This window comes from Aythya fuligula, chromosome 5 (assembly GCF_009819795.1).
Source record: "Aythya fuligula isolate bAytFul2 chromosome 5, bAytFul2.pri, whole genome shotgun sequence".
NCBI classification, from domain to species: domain Eukaryota; kingdom Metazoa; phylum Chordata; class Aves; order Anseriformes; family Anatidae; genus Aythya; species Aythya fuligula.
Window position 1 is genome coordinate 46712676 of NC_045563.1, and position 16564 is coordinate 46729239.

At 37.9% G+C, this 16564-nt stretch overlaps 1 protein-coding gene across 5 annotated transcripts in view; it reads left to right on the top strand.

The window, feature by feature from the left end:
• Window positions 1-16564, top strand: part of PPP6R3 (protein phosphatase 6 regulatory subunit 3) — a 58527-nt gene that overhangs the window by 20520 nt on the left and 21443 nt on the right. For 3 of the 5 annotated variants that reach the window (XM_032187744.1, XM_032187745.1, XM_032187746.1), the window contains 12 exons: window positions 4508-4740; window positions 6220-6406; window positions 7135-7272; window positions 7617-7682; window positions 8139-8251; window positions 8978-9091; window positions 9782-9911; window positions 11445-11597; window positions 12839-12988; window positions 13522-13586; window positions 14659-14774; window positions 15171-15256. In XM_032187744.1, coding sequence (XP_032043635.1) covers window positions 4514-4740; window positions 6220-6406; window positions 7135-7272; window positions 7617-7682; window positions 8139-8251; window positions 8978-9091; window positions 9782-9911; window positions 11445-11597; window positions 12839-12988; window positions 13522-13586; window positions 14659-14774; window positions 15171-15256 — 1545 coding nt within the window. In that variant the 5' untranslated portion in view covers window positions 4508-4513. Of the gene's footprint in view, window positions 1-375; window positions 468-4507; window positions 4741-6219; window positions 6407-7134; window positions 7273-7616; window positions 7683-8138; window positions 8252-8977; window positions 9092-9781; window positions 9912-11444; window positions 11598-12838; window positions 12989-13521; window positions 13587-14658; window positions 14775-15170; window positions 15257-16564 lie in introns of those variants that run through there. The other 2 variants (XM_032187743.1, XM_032187748.1) reach the window with 2 other exon arrangements.

Consider the following 16564-nt stretch of genomic DNA (forward strand, 5'->3'; position numbering starts at 1 on the left):
TTAAGTTAGCAGATAGTGAAATTTTGGGAGGAACATAGTAGGGACGTTGCCCACCTCTGATTTATGGGTATAAGCTTTAACTCTTGGCCTCTCTTAATGGGGTTGAAACTTGGAAATGTATGAAAATAATTCAGAACTTCAAAATTGGTAGGGTTTGGGAGAGAGGGGGGAGAAATAGTCTATGGGAAGAACAACTTTTTAAAACTTCGATTCAGAACTGTGGTAGGTTAATTCTAGATTATCATCAGTGATAACGCCTACGAAAATTCTCTTCTCTTCAGGGTTCCTGGACTTCCTCTTTGGCACATTTTATGGTGTTTATTTTTCCTTATTCCAAAGGACCTGGGCTCCTGTTGAAAAGTGATGGAGTAATCTCTGGCCGGCACCTGACATGTTGAGGGAGCACCCCCTAAAAGAGCTTGCCTGGGAGACAATTTGCGAAATTACGCAGTAACATGTTTGCAGTAGTATGCCTCTTTTTTTGTTGTTGTTGCTATTTTCCATTGTTAAATTTCTCTTGAAACAAGTAATTGAGAAATAGATTGAAGCTACTGAAGTGAGTTTTAGTCAATGCAGAGGGATTTAGGTCTGGAATTAACATCTTTGCAAGTAACCACTCTGTGCTACTTGTATTAAATGGGATGTGGGGGAGGTATTTGTACTTACTGGAGCTGTAGGGGGAAAAACAAATATTCTGTGACTCTTAATAATGCACTAGTTTTACTTGCTCACAGTGAGTCTGTGTGTAGCCCAAATAACCATAAGCCAATGTTCTTGATAACATTATGTAATTTGATTTAAGATAGCGTGAAATCAAGTATTTTCAAATCTGCTTGTAAGTTCACTAATAATTCTAGTAGAAAAGATTCTTTTGTTTTTTAACCACTTAATCCTTGCATGGGCTCTCAGATGATTGTAAGTACTGATGCTGCAGTTGAAGTTAACTGTACCTTTTCTTCAATGATTTCTGGTTGATTCCTATATCTTTAAACAGAAAGCTATGTAATCGAGGGGCAATTATGTATGCTTACAGCATCTGACAAAAAACCTTTTGACAAAAGCAAAATAAGGTGGTTCTAAGTGAACAGCATGCAATAATTAAGGCAACAAGGAGAACCCTAAAAGCAATTACAACTTCTCTGTAGTGAGTATAAAAGGCTTACTCTAATTTTTAAGCCAAATACTGAAAGTCTTCTAATGAAGAGAATCATAAGAGTTCTCCTGGATCCTTGGATTTATCTCTGTTATCTTGACTATTATAGGGCTAAATTTGACGCTTCCCTGTTCTACGTAGCTGTGGTAGGCATGCTGAATCCACTTGACCTTAAATAAATGCTTAATGCTGTCCTAGTAGAACAGTTCAGTTGGAAGGGACCTTCCAAGGTCATCTAGTCCAACTGCCCGAGCACTTCAGGACTAATCAAAAGTTGAAACAGTAATGAAGGTATTGAGGGCATTATCCAAATACCTCAAACACTGACAGGCGAGGGCTTCAAACGCTCTAGGAAGCCTGTTCCAGTATTTCATCACCTTCATGGTAAAGAAGTTTTTCCTAATGTCCAGGCTGAACCTCCCCCAGTGCAGCTTTGTACTGTTCCTTCATGTTCACTGGTTATTAGAGAGAAGAGGTTGCCTCTTAGGCTTCTTTCCTCCAAACTAGCCAACTTAAGTGTCCTCAGCCTCTCCTCATAGGACATACTTTCAAGCCCTATTACTAGACCAACTGCTCTCCTCTGGATACTTTCAGGGACCTTTTTATCCTTTTTATACTATGGAGCCCAGAACTGCACACAATCTTTAAGGTGGGGTTGCACCAATGCTAAATTCAGAGGGAGAATCACCTCTTGACTGGCTGTTTATGCTGGGTTTAATGCATCCTAAAATGCCATTTGCCCTTTGGCTGCCAGGCACGCTGCTGGCTCACATTGAGCCTGTTGCTGACCAGCACCCCCAGACCTCTTCCTGCTGAGCTGCCCTGCAGCCGCTTGTCTCCCAGTCTGTACCCGTGTTTGGCCTTACTCTGTCCCAGGTACAGCACCTGGCAATTTCTTTTGTTGAATTATTTGCCACTGATAATTGCCCAGTGCTCCCTTTGCAAGGCCTCTCTCCCTTCCAGGGAGTCAACAGCACCTGCTAGTTTAGTACCACCAGCAACCTTGCTGCAGACACGTTGCAGTCCTGCATCCAGATGGTTGACAAAAATGTCAGGTCTGGCCCTAGAATTGAGCCCTGGGGAATACTGCTAGTGACCAGCTGCCAGCCAGTTATGGTCCCATTCACTACGATCCATTGAGCTCTGCTGTTAAGCTGTTTCAACACCCAGCATAGCATGAACCTATTTGTCTTGAAGTTGGACAATTTGTCCAGAAAGATGCTGTGAGGAACATTATCAAAGGCCTTATTAAAATTAAGAAAGATTACATCTGCTGCCTTCCCTCTCTACACCAAGAGGGTGACCTTATCACAGAAGGAAACCAAATTATTAAGGCAGTACCTCCCCTTCATGAACCCATGCTGATTCTGCCTGATGATAGCTTTGTTTTTTAAATGCTTTTTCATCAGCACCCAGGATAATTTTCTCCCTAGCTTTTCCAGGGACTGAGATTACACCAATAGGTCTGTTGTTTCCTGGGTCTTCTCTCATGCCCCTTTTGTAGATGGGAATAACATTGGCTAGCTACCAGTCAGCAGGGACCTCCCCAGCCTCCTAAGACTTCTGGTAAATTGTTGAGATGGGTCCAGCTATGACATCTACCAACTGCCCCAGCACTTAGGTGAATCCCATCAGGCCCCACAGACTTACGTTGAGCTGATACGCTGGTCCTTCACAATTTTGGTGGCCACAGATGGAAAGTTGCTTACTCTTCCCCCAGTCATGGTCTTCTAACTCTGAGGGCTTGGCAGCCCAAGATTAGAGAATCATTTAGGTTGGAAAAGACCTCTAAGCTCATCTGGTTCAGCCTTTAACCCAGCACTGCCATGTCTAGCATTAAACCATGTCACTGACCTCTACATCTACGTGTTTTCTGAAGACCTCCAGGGATATTGACTCAACTACTTCCCTGGGCAGCCTGTTCCAATACTTCACAATCCTTTCAGTGAAGAAATTTTTCCTAATATCTGATGATCTGTCATTGCCATAAAAAACTGAGGCAAAAAATGTTTTTTCTTCGTAGTTACTTGTTAGGGGACTATCTGCCTCTTAGTTTGAGTAAGGATTAAATGTTTCTGTTTTAGGTATTGTAGGTTGTCATAAGAGTTGGTATAACAAAAGCACGGTTTGATTATTGTCTATAAACTCTCACTTTCTGCATATCAAATGGCAGTTTGCAGAAGTGTTCTTGCTCAAGTTCACTGATGTTCTCTGTTGGTAACCAAATGTCCACCCACCTGATGATGTTACTAATTTTCAGCAGTAAATAACACTAACTAAATCCTTCACACTTGGAAGATGGTTACTAAAGGAGCAAAAAATGGTTGTTTTCTCTCTGAGTACTGCTTAAAACTATGCTGTTTACAGCTGTAGGGAAAACTCTTTCTTACTGATATCTGGTATCTCTTTCAATCCACTTTCTCAAATTCTGCATTCATACAAGACTAGCTGATGCTTTATCAGAGGTTAAGTGTTGCCATGTAAAAGCCTCGTTTTAAAGGGGAGAATGGAGCAAATGCGTGTAGTGACCTTAACAAGAGTGAAGGGAAAGCAGGAGTTTATTGGATTTAAGACTGAAATATTCTTTTCTGATAGCATACCTGTCTCAGGAGCAGCTGCTTGCAAGGTGTCTTAAAGAAACAAAACTCATATGGAGTATTTTTATAAAGAAAAGTTAAATTGCTCATGCTGATGTTAACCTTCTGTGATGTTTCTTTACTTGGGCACACCGGCCTTTCAAGCATCTGCATAAGGAACTTTATTGTCCCTTTTTTTCCAAGTTTGTGGAGGGAGGTATGGTAAAATAGTAAGTCTTGCTCTGAAATTAGCTCCAACACTTCTGGTGTGTTCTGCCTGCATGTTAAATGATTATAATTCCTACACCTGTAGAGGTGTTCTCTTCAGCGACAGAGGTGGTACACTAGTGTGCTTATACTTTGCCCGTTTTATCTTCTGCCAGATCTAGTATTTGCTGAACGGGTTGCTCAGAATCTGTGGATTGGCATGTGCAAGTTGATCAGAAGCAGAGTAGCAAGAACAAATTTATTAAAAGTTAACCTTTTTTACTTTAATGCAGATCAGTGTTCTTTTCATGCAAGTAAAAACCCTGGAGCTGGCTAATTTTGAGTGTTACAATATACCCAGTAAATATTTATCAGTCACCTTTAATCAAGTCTGATTTTGAAGCTTTGTGATGATCTTTCAGTATCTACTGTTGTGTTGTTCAAGTTCTAGAAAACTTCTGTGTGTGCAGGTCCCTTTGGGGTTAGAAGCTATGAAGTACTACTATGAAGTATTTATACTGCTTAAATACATGTGTAAGCTTAATGCTTTGTATATGTTCTTCTTATCCAGACCAGCATGTTTTGGAAATTTGATCTCCATTCGTCATCGCACATAGATACACTTCTAGAGAGAGAAGATGTAACACTGAAGGAATTGATGGATGAAGAGGACGTCCTGCAAGAGTGCAAGGCTCAGAATCGCAAACTTATAGAGTTTCTGTTGAAGTCAGAATGTTTGGAAGACTTAGTTTCATTTATTATCGAAGAACCGCCTCAAGACATGGATGAAAAAATTCGATACAAGTAAGAACTTGTATCTTAGGAAGGTAGAAAGAGGGGTGATTTACTCCAGTGTTAATTTGATAATGTTTTGAATTCCTGCATGCTGCTCTTTAGTATAGTACTGTTAACTTTTGAGTAAGCTTGTTTTGAAGGGGCTTTATAGAACTCTTTAATTAAATCATTCTAATGTTTGCATATTTTTTGAGTGGAAAACTCTTATCCAGAAATGCATCCAAAACCAGTTGCTGCCTAGAGAAAAAGTACAGAAATCAGAACTTGTATGAAGAGTCTTTTTGTTATTTTTTCATTTAAAAATAATTACATGTAGATAATAATAGATAATGTAAATAATAATTTTCATGTAGAAATAGTTGATTGAATACCCCTATCTGGGTACTATAGCTAGGTGCTTAGCCTTGTTTTGTTGACGGTTAGTAAGCTGTTTTGAAGATGCATTTTATAGCACTGTAGCACACCTTGTAAGAATATACTTAACACCGGATTGCTGGTGTTTTCCTTTGTGGAGCTAGAAGTGTAAAAATTTGGGTATGGACGTGATTCTTGCTAGATTGCTGAGAAGGTTCAAACTCACAGTTAATCTAAGAGATTGTATACAAGCACTTCTACCACTTTTGGCCTCTTTTACAGTTTTCTGTGCAGCAAGCTGCTTTTTCTTATGATAATATGTAAAAAGAAAAATAGAGTACCTTCTTATCTGCTGCAGTTCTCTGTTTTTGGTAAACCAAACCTCCACTGAGTGTTTTTAGCTGAGTTTAAAATAGCAGTGTCTTTCACTTAAAAGCCTTAAATTGCTGATGCTGTCGTAATTACCTCTAGCATGAGTGGGTGATAGTACTGCTTCATGACACAGGGCCAGAGGTACAATTCAGAACACTCAGTAATTAAGAGGCCATCAAAACCAGTAAGTTCCTGTATCTGGCAATACTAACTAGTTTTGCAGGCTTTGTTTGACTTTGGCTAGCTCAGTGAGTCTCTACACAGTTGCAACAGGTATAGAAGTATTAATCCTGAAGAGATTGATTTTAACTTTTTTAATGTAAGCCTTGTTATTGGAAAGGGGCAGACACTGGGGATGGAGCAATATTAATCTGGTACTACTAACCCGCTTAATTTCTTGGTAGCTAACTTTTTCCTCTTCCAAAAAAAGTTTTCTGAAATGAGAGGTCAATACTTGAACAGCTGGCTTTAACAGTGGATTTTAAAATAAAAGCCTGACCTTTCTTTTTCCTACGTCCCCAGTGCTGTCCTATTTCAGCTGAAGAATGTAGTAGTCCATTTCCTAAATGAAAGAATGCAGCTTGTAGCCTGAATGTATAGTTGTTACCTTGTAGTAGTTTGCTTTTTTATTAGTGCAGAGCTATTCTTGAAAAATTGGTCAGAAACCCTACCAGGTTCTGATTTAAAAGCTGAAGGTGTACCTTCTTTGAAGTATAAGTGAATGGAGATATACATATGTACACTTCTCTTCCTTTTCCCCAGATATCCAAACATATCCTGTGAGCTGCTTACTTCAGATGTCTCACAGATCAACGATAGGCTGGGAGAAGAAGAATCCTTACTTATGAAACTGTACAGCTTCCTCTTAAATGAATCTCCTCTAAACCCTTTACTTGCCAGTTTCTTCAGCAAGGTGCTAAGTATTCTTATAAGCAGAAAACCAGAACAGGTAAGTATTTAAAACCTCTCCGGTTTAACAGTTTCAGATTTGCCTGAGCTATTTGTGCAACAGTAACTGCCTGTGTGCCAGTGCTTACTTTCTGTCCTAGCTTAGCTTAGTATTTGCGTGGTGGTGTCTTCATTAAATTATTGTTAGAGCTGAAGATCACTGAACTGAATCAGTGGGAGTGGGTCTGATCCTTTGTGGAAGACTGTCATTAAAAAAAAAAAAAAAAAAAAAAAAAAAAAAGGTGAGAGACGTTTGTAATCCTCATCCAGAAATGCAGTGCTCCTCTGTGTTTGTGTGACACTGCAAACAGCTGGCATGGCTGACTCTGGTACCTGAGCAAATCATTTGTGACCCTGTTCTGTGTTTTTCATTTTGAAAGTATATTATGTTAAGGTTTTACTATGTCTGCTTCAATCCCTGAGCCAGGAGTTGTGGGAATTCATACAAAAAAGGAAAAATGACTGTAGATTTTTAAGTAGTTTATGGTCAGCAGCCTGGACTGGCGAGAAGGCCCAAGACATACTCCACGTAGACAGATCTGTATTGTGCCACTTTAGCTGCTATGCACTGTTTTACCTTGCCTTGCACTGCTAAGTGGCAGAAGTATTTACAAAGTTCTCATTCATTTTCTCATTTTAGTAACTGAAAGAAACTGAAATGTACATGCTGTAGTTTACCATGTAAAATACAGGTAAACTATTGCAAGCTTCTTTCTTGTTAATTTCTAGATTGTGGATTTTTTAAAGAAGAAACATGATTTTGTAGACCTCGTTATTAAGCACATAGGGACCTCTGCTATCATGGACTTGTTGCTCAGGCTACTGACTTGCATAGAACCTCCACAGCCCAGGCAAGAAGTGTTAAATGTGAGTAAAACTTCTCAGATACCTTTGTTTGACTTGTGAACTGTCAAAAAGATGCTTTGTAACCTGTTTATACAATTTGTACCATTGTTCACCTCTGCCACCGCAGCAGGTGTTTTGGGAAGAGTTTTCTCTCGATAGTAAATAAATCTGTTTTTTTTTTTAATGGTTCCTCAGAAATGCTAATTTTGCTTTTATCCTCTTTTTTTCTGATGTAATGTTAGTCCTTGTTTAGAAATATCAACAGTATGATTAATGGCAGCTTTCAAACTACTTCTTGTAAATCCTTTAACTCATTTAATTCATTCATTTGGTTAACATTCCTGCTGATGTCTACACTTTTACAGTGGCTAAATGAGGAGAGAATTATCCAGCGGCTGGTGGAAATTGTACATCCATCTCAAGATGAAGATGTAAGTATTGGTCTGCTCTTTTGGATACATCCGTGCAGCAGGTTGCTGTAAAATAGCATGTTAAAACTCTTAGCCTTACTGTTTTCTGCTTGCTTCTTTTTAATAACCTGATTTTGTTATTTAAGAGTGTGGAAGTCTGGGGTTGTGGAGAGCTGATTTCTTCCCTCTCCCACCCTTCCTTAGGATCTGCACAGTTTATCAGGTAATCCAAGTCTAGTGCAGACTAAGTATTGTTTGGAGATTCAGCTGTAATGCTTTGCCTTTTTAATAGTGAAAATCAATTGTCTCATGACTTGAGGTTTTTTTTTGTCTTGCTAAGATTTAGATATGGCATAAAGCTATTGTCTAAAATGTCTCCTGTTAGGAGACTCTAGTCCAAGCTTCTTTAATGCAGCTTTTTAATGAAGAATTCTAGTCCAGGATGTTGTTAATCTATGCTTTATTTTTCTGTTCCAGAGACATTCAAATGCATCACAGTCACTCTGTGAAATTATTCGTCTAAGCAGAGACCAGATGTTACAAATACAAAACAGTTCAGAACCAGATCCACTGCTTGCAAGTCTAGAGAAGTAAGTTAGTTTGAATTTCTGACCTTTTCTCAGTTCATCAGAGCACTATTATTTAACTTCTGACCTTTGAAACTCTTTAGAGTTGCAAGCTTCCTTTTGCTCATGACTTCTCTTGGCTAACTGTTATCTGTGCAATTTAAAATAGCTCAGCAAGTAAGTGGAGCCCACCTGGATGACTTCTTTGTTGGCTTCACTTAAGATTTCCTCATTCTAGTGTCTTGGTTCTGTCTGAGAAATGCTAAAATATTTCTTGCGCTGTCAAAGTTAGTTATCACACATGTAAACATGTGAAGGTTAGCTTGATACCGTGTAGAATACACATAAGGGACGTAGGCTTTGATCTCTCGTTTAAGTGAAGTTTGTTTCTACCAGAGATTTTTCTGTGTCACCTTCTTTGTTTTGCAGGTTCTAGGTTTAGGTTTACATGGCTGTATGATGTGCTGAGTCTTTTGATCTGAGAAAACTGACAACCAACAGTACCAAAAGGGATAGTTTTTTTTTTTTTTAAACAAAACAAAAAATAGATCAAGAGAGGGAGTAGGGAAATACGATTGGGGTAGTGATGTCATAGGGGAATTATTGTCCTAACAGCACCTGGTGGCTTGAAATAACAGACTTTATTTCATTATCCTGTTCTCTAATTTCACATGGGCAAACAGTAGCTAATTCTCTTAACAGCTGTATCCTAAAGAAGTGTTATGTCTGATGCCAATATTTTCTTTTCAGGCGAGAAATCATAGAGCAGCTGCTGTCAAATATTTTTCATAAAGAAAAAAATGAATCTGCAATAGTCAGTGCAATCCAAATATTACTGACCTTACTTGAGACAAGACGACAGACGTAAGTGTGTTTATTGCTTGTACTTATGGCTGCTTAATTTAACTAAGCTGTTGCTCAACAATAGTAAGTGAAGTGCCTTCCATGTAGTTATGACGGAACCATTTTAGTGGCCTTTTACAGGTGTAGTAGTAAAAGAGCAAGCTGTGTGATTGTTGTTACGAGCAGTGTTATTGCACTTCCTCTGGATGACTGGTCTTTCCACGGTGTTTTCCAAAACCTAGTTTAATTGCCACATGTCAGATAAGACTGATTTCATTTCATCATTTTTTTCCTGGACACAAGGAATAGAGTGCCTGTGTACAGTGTAGTGACTGGATATTCACTTTTTTTTTTTTAATTTGGGATCTTCTTATAAGTTTGAGAAACTAGTAAACAGAGGCTTGATAGATGAGTGAAGCTCTTTCTCTGCCACAAAAGAAGGAATAGAACAGCCGTAAAGTTTAATCTCAATAGCTGAAAACCAAACTGGAGATTTTAAGCATGATAAACCTAAATATATTAGGCCTAGTGTTTGGAAGAATCTTGTTCTGCTGTTAGTTCACACTTGATTTATATTTGTAATCTCCTGGGTTTGCCCTCCTCTTAATTCTATTTTCATGCCTTTAGAACTGTGACACTAAGAATCATAGCTTTAGAGTTGTTCTAGAACTAGTTTGGATATTAATACTAGACTTTGCTTCTGTGTTTTAGATTTGAAGGCCATATAGAGATCTGTCCTCCAGGCATGAGCAATTCAACATATTCTGTCAATAAAAGTGTTTTAGAAGCCATAAAAGCACGACTTTCATCCTTCCATGAACTCCTACTTGAGCCTCCAAAAGTAAGTGAAATCTTTTGTTGCCAAATGAAATGAAGCAAGACTGTCAGTGTGTGCACATTTCCTCTGGACTTGCCCAGAACCCAGAGTAGATCAGCTCTACTGCATGTACCATGCACTCCAGGCATGCTGAATTCTTCACGTTTTTTTAACTGACTTTTTTTATGGTAATCAACTTATTCATGTCATGTTGTTGCAAAAGATAAATATGACATGTTGAATGAATAGGGATTTCACCTATAATGCATTTATTTTTTTCCACGCAGTTGTTACCAGCAGAATTTCAGCTGAAACATAGTTCAGTTCAGGGTGCCCTAATGTGTAGGAGTAAAGGACCTGAGCGTCAGAGTGAAAATGATCAGAAGCTTAAAGTTCAGATAAGAGACAGGTTTGGTGGTGGTGGAAACAAGGTAGTGGTAAAGGCTGTTTTGGCCTAGAAAAGATGAGACCTTAAGCTTTCAAGTGCAGAAGAGACGAAAAATGCAAATAATCTTTCTTGTAACAAGATGTACATTAAAAGTAAGGTCATAAGATACTTAGTGTTCTCTGGTGATTGGAGTACCGAGCATTTGAATAAATCATTTAGTGAAGTTATTGACTACTTTTTTAAGCACTAGTTAAATGAGCATCTTATCCATGTTCTTAAATTTTGCCTTAGGTAATTGAACTGGCAGGTTGTCTGCCACTTTTGACACAAGGGTGGCACTGGTTAGGTACTGGATGCCAAAATGACATCCAGTATTGTGGAAGATAGTAGATTTCTAGGTGGTCTCTTTGTCCAAAAGTGCTTATGCTTTAATATAGGAAGAAAGACATTTACATAATGACTTTCCCTTGCTCCTTGCATATTTGTTGGTAGATTTTTAGCTCTTAAAGTAGTCAACACCAGATTTTCTGACTGGCTGATACTTAGGTGATAACAGGTCTCATCTGGCAGCCAGCTAAAATTTTGATGTAAAAACCACGGTGCTTATTTTAATACAAGGACCTATTAGTGCATGGAAAGAGATTCTTGCTGTTGGAAGTAACTCCTTCAGAGACTAAAGGTGGAGCTTCGGTGTGTTCTTCTAATGTTACACACAACTAAAGAAGTTTGTTTGAAATTGCTTTCAAGTATATGAAGCAATATGAAGTCAGAGCTGTTGAGGCATATAATGCATTTAGAGACTGTCTACCTAGTTGTTCTGCAAGTACTGTGGTAATGTAAACTGTAGCTGTGTACCTGGATTAACCACTGAGAAGTGTAAGTATTTCTTAATCCTTTTTAAGGTTGGATGGAATTCATCCACTTTGAACTCTTACAGCTACTGATCAGTTTTTAGTGCCATTGGTTCCATGTGGCTGTCTTTCGTTGCCCCCTGTCTGTAGAGTTAAAATAAACCATGGTGTTCAGAACTAAGTTGCTTTTTCAGTTCTTGCAAGATCTTGTTCAAAGACTGGTTGTGTACACTTTTAAAGAACTATTCTCTCATTGTGCATAGCAACAAGTTTTTTTGACAAAAAAAATAATCTTTTTTTTTTTTTTTTTTTTTTTAGAAAAGTGTCATGAAGACAACCTGGGGTGTATTGGATCCACCTGTGGGGAACACACGTTTAAATGTGATTAGATTAATATCTAGCCTTTTACAGACAAATATGAGCAGTGTGAATCAGGAACTTATAGAGCTTAACAGCATAGGAGTTATACTGGTAAGAACTTTCTGCTGCCTTATCTTTGTGAAATGCTAATAAGATCTTATCTCTGTCAATGCAGATAACTTGTAATATATTTCCAACATAACTTTTCAGACTGTTTGTGTTCTGACTTCTAGTGCATTGTTTGAGAATTCCAGATACCTAATTTTACTGTTAAATTCATATGTCTGAAGCCAGTGTTTTCCTCTCATTGATTGAATTTTCTGCACCTTATACACGATTTTCTTGGAGTGGTTTTCTTAAGCTTATTTTTCATCTGTATGCTCAAGTTTTCAGCTGTGTTCAATGCTTCCCTACCTTTTTATCCTTTTCCTAAGATGTTCCCTCAAAACCTCTTTCTGTCTCTTAATATGTAGAACACTAAATGGGATCTTAGCATTGCCCTATAAAGGGACAGTTTATCCTGGTAGCTTGTATGCTTAAAAACTGTTTGAAAGCAAACTGTTGCACAGCAAACTCCTAGCCTGACATTTACACTTTGAGTACTTCCTAACTCAGGCTTCAACTGTAGCAGACATTCTAAGGTTGACCAAAATCTTCAAATGTTGGCATAATTTGACAAATACCTAGCAAGACACGCTGGAATTTATACTGTAGTTTTCAAATACAGTATGTGAACCTCTGCTTTTAAGCAGAGTTGCAAAACTAAAATAGCTTTTTCCGGTCAAAATTTTGTCTCTCAGCCTCAGTTTTGTCTTGTGTAAGATGTTAAGTATTCTCATACTTAACTGCATCTAGATTATCTGAGGTAGCTTTCTGTAATAGAAGAATAAAATTGGTAGATGATGTAAGGCATCTCACTAAGGTGAGGAGCACATTCCCAAAGGCTATTGTAGATACTGAAAGTCCTTGGTGAATTCAAAAAAGAAACTTAAGGACTAAGAAGGTCATAAATAGCATTTCTGACTTGGGAACTCTCAGGGCTGCAGCCAGCAGAAAGAATTAAGAGGGGAATATCATTGCAGCCTTGTCTTTATCTGGAAGTGCTTTATTGGTTGCTCCCAGGATAAATCTATTTGGGTTATTCTCATCCTGTATGATAGTCCTTATGTTCTGATAATAGCAAGCATGAGTATTAAAATTTGTGTAGGTCACACTTTATCATGTATGATGCTACTTACTGTAAAACTTGAAGAATTTGCTTGTGTTGCCATTCAAATTACTTGCTGGGGTAAGATTTAGTTCTGTTTGAAAGGACCCTGCTTTGAGTGAACCCTGTTGAATTTGTTTTTCAGGACATGTTCTTTAAGTATACGTGGAATAACTTTTTGCATACTCAAGTAGAAATCTGTATTGCGTTGATTCTTGCAAGTCCTCTTGAAAGCACGGAAAATGGCACAATTACAGATCAGGATTCCACTGGGGACAATCTTTTACTGAAACATGTAAGTTTTGTTTTCGGGAGGGGTTCGCTGAACGTTCCTCTCACCAAGGTATGGTAGCAGTTATTCTTTCATAAAGTAAGCTTGGGCTATATTTTATGTAGAACGAAGAATAAGACTCTTTTGGGTTTTCTTTACGTGTCAGTACAGGCTGTTAAACCCAGAAGTGCTGTGGAATGGATTCTTGCTGCTGTCAAAGTGAGCAAGTATGCAAGGTTGCAAGTACTTCCTCTTCTTGTTAAGAATTAAAATTGCTATTTCAGTAGTTGTACACTCATAAAATACAGCAGCTGCATTCAAAAGGAAGTTGATGTAGTTGATGATTCAAAAAAATTGATATAGGTTCAACCTTCAGGTTTCTGTTTGGGATCTGTCAACTGCTTCTGAACTTTGAACCGTTTAATGAAAGTATCTATCCTAAACCTGAAATCAATTGTCTTATAAGACATCAGGATTTGTTAAAATCAACCCTGCAATGCGTAGTAGTGTTCCACTTAACATTACAGCTGTTAAGTATACTTTGTGTTTTTTCATAGCTCTTCCATAAGTGCCAATTAATAGAACGAATACTTGAAGCATGGGAGACGAATGAGAAGAAACAGTGAGTAACTAGCGCTCTCATTTCCTGCAATTGTCTAAATAGAATTTGAGTTGCGATATGTATAATCAATTCAGAACTGAGCTGACCAAGAAATACTGACCAACGAATATTCTTGCGTTTGTCTTGTTTCATCTTAAGAACCTCTTCTCTGAAATATCCAGTATATGAAACACTTATCACAATACTGTTAGTGGTATTTGGAAGTACACTTTACTTGGTAATAAATTGAATAATTACATTCTAAACACATGTTAATATTGGGATTAAATCTTTCACACATACTGAGTCTTCCAGAGTTCTTCAGTTTCTCTTTTAGTAATGCCTGAAGTTCAGGTCATCTTTTTGGTATCACTTTAATACTTTTCCGTATCACCATTTCAGAATACAATCAAGTCTGTAATTCTTGCAGTGTATAAGGTTTTACAACTGTCTGTAGAGTTAAAACTTTATGGTATGTTTCTGTACTTGAAGATGGGTTAAGAGAATGGGGGAAAGAAGATATCTTTCTCTAGTAAGCAATTGAAAATTTTTAATAAACACATCAAAGCAAATCACATACTTGAGAGCAACGCACTTATGTAAAAGGCAGGACCTCAGCAGTGGAATTCCTCCTGAAAATGTGTGATTGTAAAAAGATGGAAGTTCCAAGCAGCTAACCCTGTCTGGAACTTCATATCAGGCAAAAAAAATCTTAGCCCTCACCTGAAAGGGTAAAGCATCTGTCTGAAGGTCTAGAAGCTAATTTTGTCTTCATCTTGATAATGCTTTATATTTTTTCCACATGCACAAATGTGAAAGCAGAAATAATTTGTTCAGATGCTCTGTACTTCCTTGGTAGTTATATGCCTGTCGGTCTTCTAGATTGGCTCAGTGTAATCTAGACATCTGTACCTTAAGTTCTCAAGTATTTTTGTGAAACTGTAGTTCTAGAATACTGCTCTTACATTTAGGAACTGGTAGGTTATAGGTCTTTCTTGTTTAACTTCCTGACCCTGGTAGAATGTTTTATAACAAAATATAGTAGCACAGTTGCTCAGAGTACAGGTATTTAAGTTCTTTTTCTGTCTTGCAGGGCTGAAGGAGGAAGACGGCATGGTTATATGGGTCATCTGACAAGGATAGCAAACTGTATTGTGCACAGTACAGATAAGGGCCCTAACAGTACGCTAGTCCAACAGCTTATTAAAGGTAATGTTAATACTCTTAAGCTTCTTGTTGTGTCTTCCATGATCAAATTTTTAGGAAATAATCAAACTTTAAAAACGAAAGGCAGTTTCTGGATAGAAAAAGAATATTTTGACATACTCTGTTTAAAATCAGTCATCCTTAAACATGTTTGTATTTTTCAAACTTTCCTGAATTGTTTCAGAGCTTTGAACTAAATGTAAAGAGATGCTGAACTGCTTAGTTTAGACTTTACAAGATGAACTAATACTTATGTCTTTAGGAGTGTGTGTTCTTCACATTATTTCTGATTGCTTTGTTTTTGTTTTTTTTTAAAGAGCACAAGAGAAGAACATTTAAAAATTAAGTGATGCTTTTGCTGTTGATTGTATTACATAGCTTTTTTGTTTCCTACTGTAGAGCTTCCAGAGGAGGTCAGAGAGCGATGGGAGACATTCTGCACAAGCTCTTTAGGAGAAACTAATAAAAGGAATACAGTGGACCTGGTAAGTTGTGCTGGATAAAGTTTGAAAATTGCTGCTGTTGGCTTGGGCCTCAATTTTTTGTCAGCAGCACAGGCAGTCTTGCCAAGTACTTTCCAAGTACAAATCCAAGAGGACAGGTATTGAGATAGCTCAGCAACTAGATGTATTTGACACTATGGGACTCCCATTCTTTAGTTTCCTTTTCAACTAAAGCCACATCATTAATGTTTTGTATGAGAATTTTGCTGTAGCTCAGTTTGTACAGTTCATCCCAGGCAATCACTACAAAGGAAGGTATTCTTAGAGCTTCAAGTTAGCTTGAAAGCTGCTGTCTCCTCTAAGAGTACGGACAAAAACATAACGAATTGATTTAATGGTAAAGTGCTACCTGCATTCCGCTGTGTGTTACACTGCATACTTTTGTTTTGCATCTGTCTTAATGTTTCTTTTGCATGCAACAACAGTGATTACATGTTTGTTAAGAGCTAAATTTAAAGTGCGAAGAGGTTTTATGTAGTCATCTTGAATGTACAGTTTAAGAGTAACCACCATATCTTAGTTTGAACTTTTAAAAGCTTATTTTTAGCTGCAGTGATTGTGAGATGGTGGAATTCAGGATCCTGAGGGTTGGGAGGAAGGTGAAAAGTTGGGTAGTACTTAAGGACTAGGTAGGAGAATATGTATCCTTTAAGCCTAAAAACATTGTACAAGACAAATTATCCATGGTTGCCTTAAGAACCACTGTGTTGTTCCTTTCTCTTAAGGAAAATCCCCCTTAGGGATATTCACAGGAAATTAAACCAAAAATACTATATGCTAAATTTAATTATTTGCATAAAGTGCCTGTGCTGCTTTGGTAGTACAACGTGTTAGAAAATGACTAGTCGGAACAGTGAGGAGCTTGTTTTCTCACCTAAAGTTGCTGAAATTTGCAGAAGTCATTTCTACACCCCTTCCCTGGCATAATTATGCAGTTTATTCATTAGGGCGGTGTAATGCTAGTTTTTTCTTTAAGGTTTATGCTTAAACTACAGCATCTGTCAGAAAACAAGAAAAATAACTCGTGTTTTGGACCTTATGTCCTGTTGGTTCCCAAAGAGAGTTTGAGGAAGAAGCTGGAGTCCCGAGCTTGTTACTGTTACAACAGCAATGGCAGGACTTCTACCGCAGATTAGATAGTTAATAAGAAGCAGCTAAAACTATATAAAAACATTTTATTTGGTTCCCTACCCCAAGGTGCAATTGTAGAAGGAGTAATTATATAATGTTCTCAGACAGCATGCCTGCGGGGGGTATCCAGGGCAGCTCAAGCTGTATAGAATACCATGT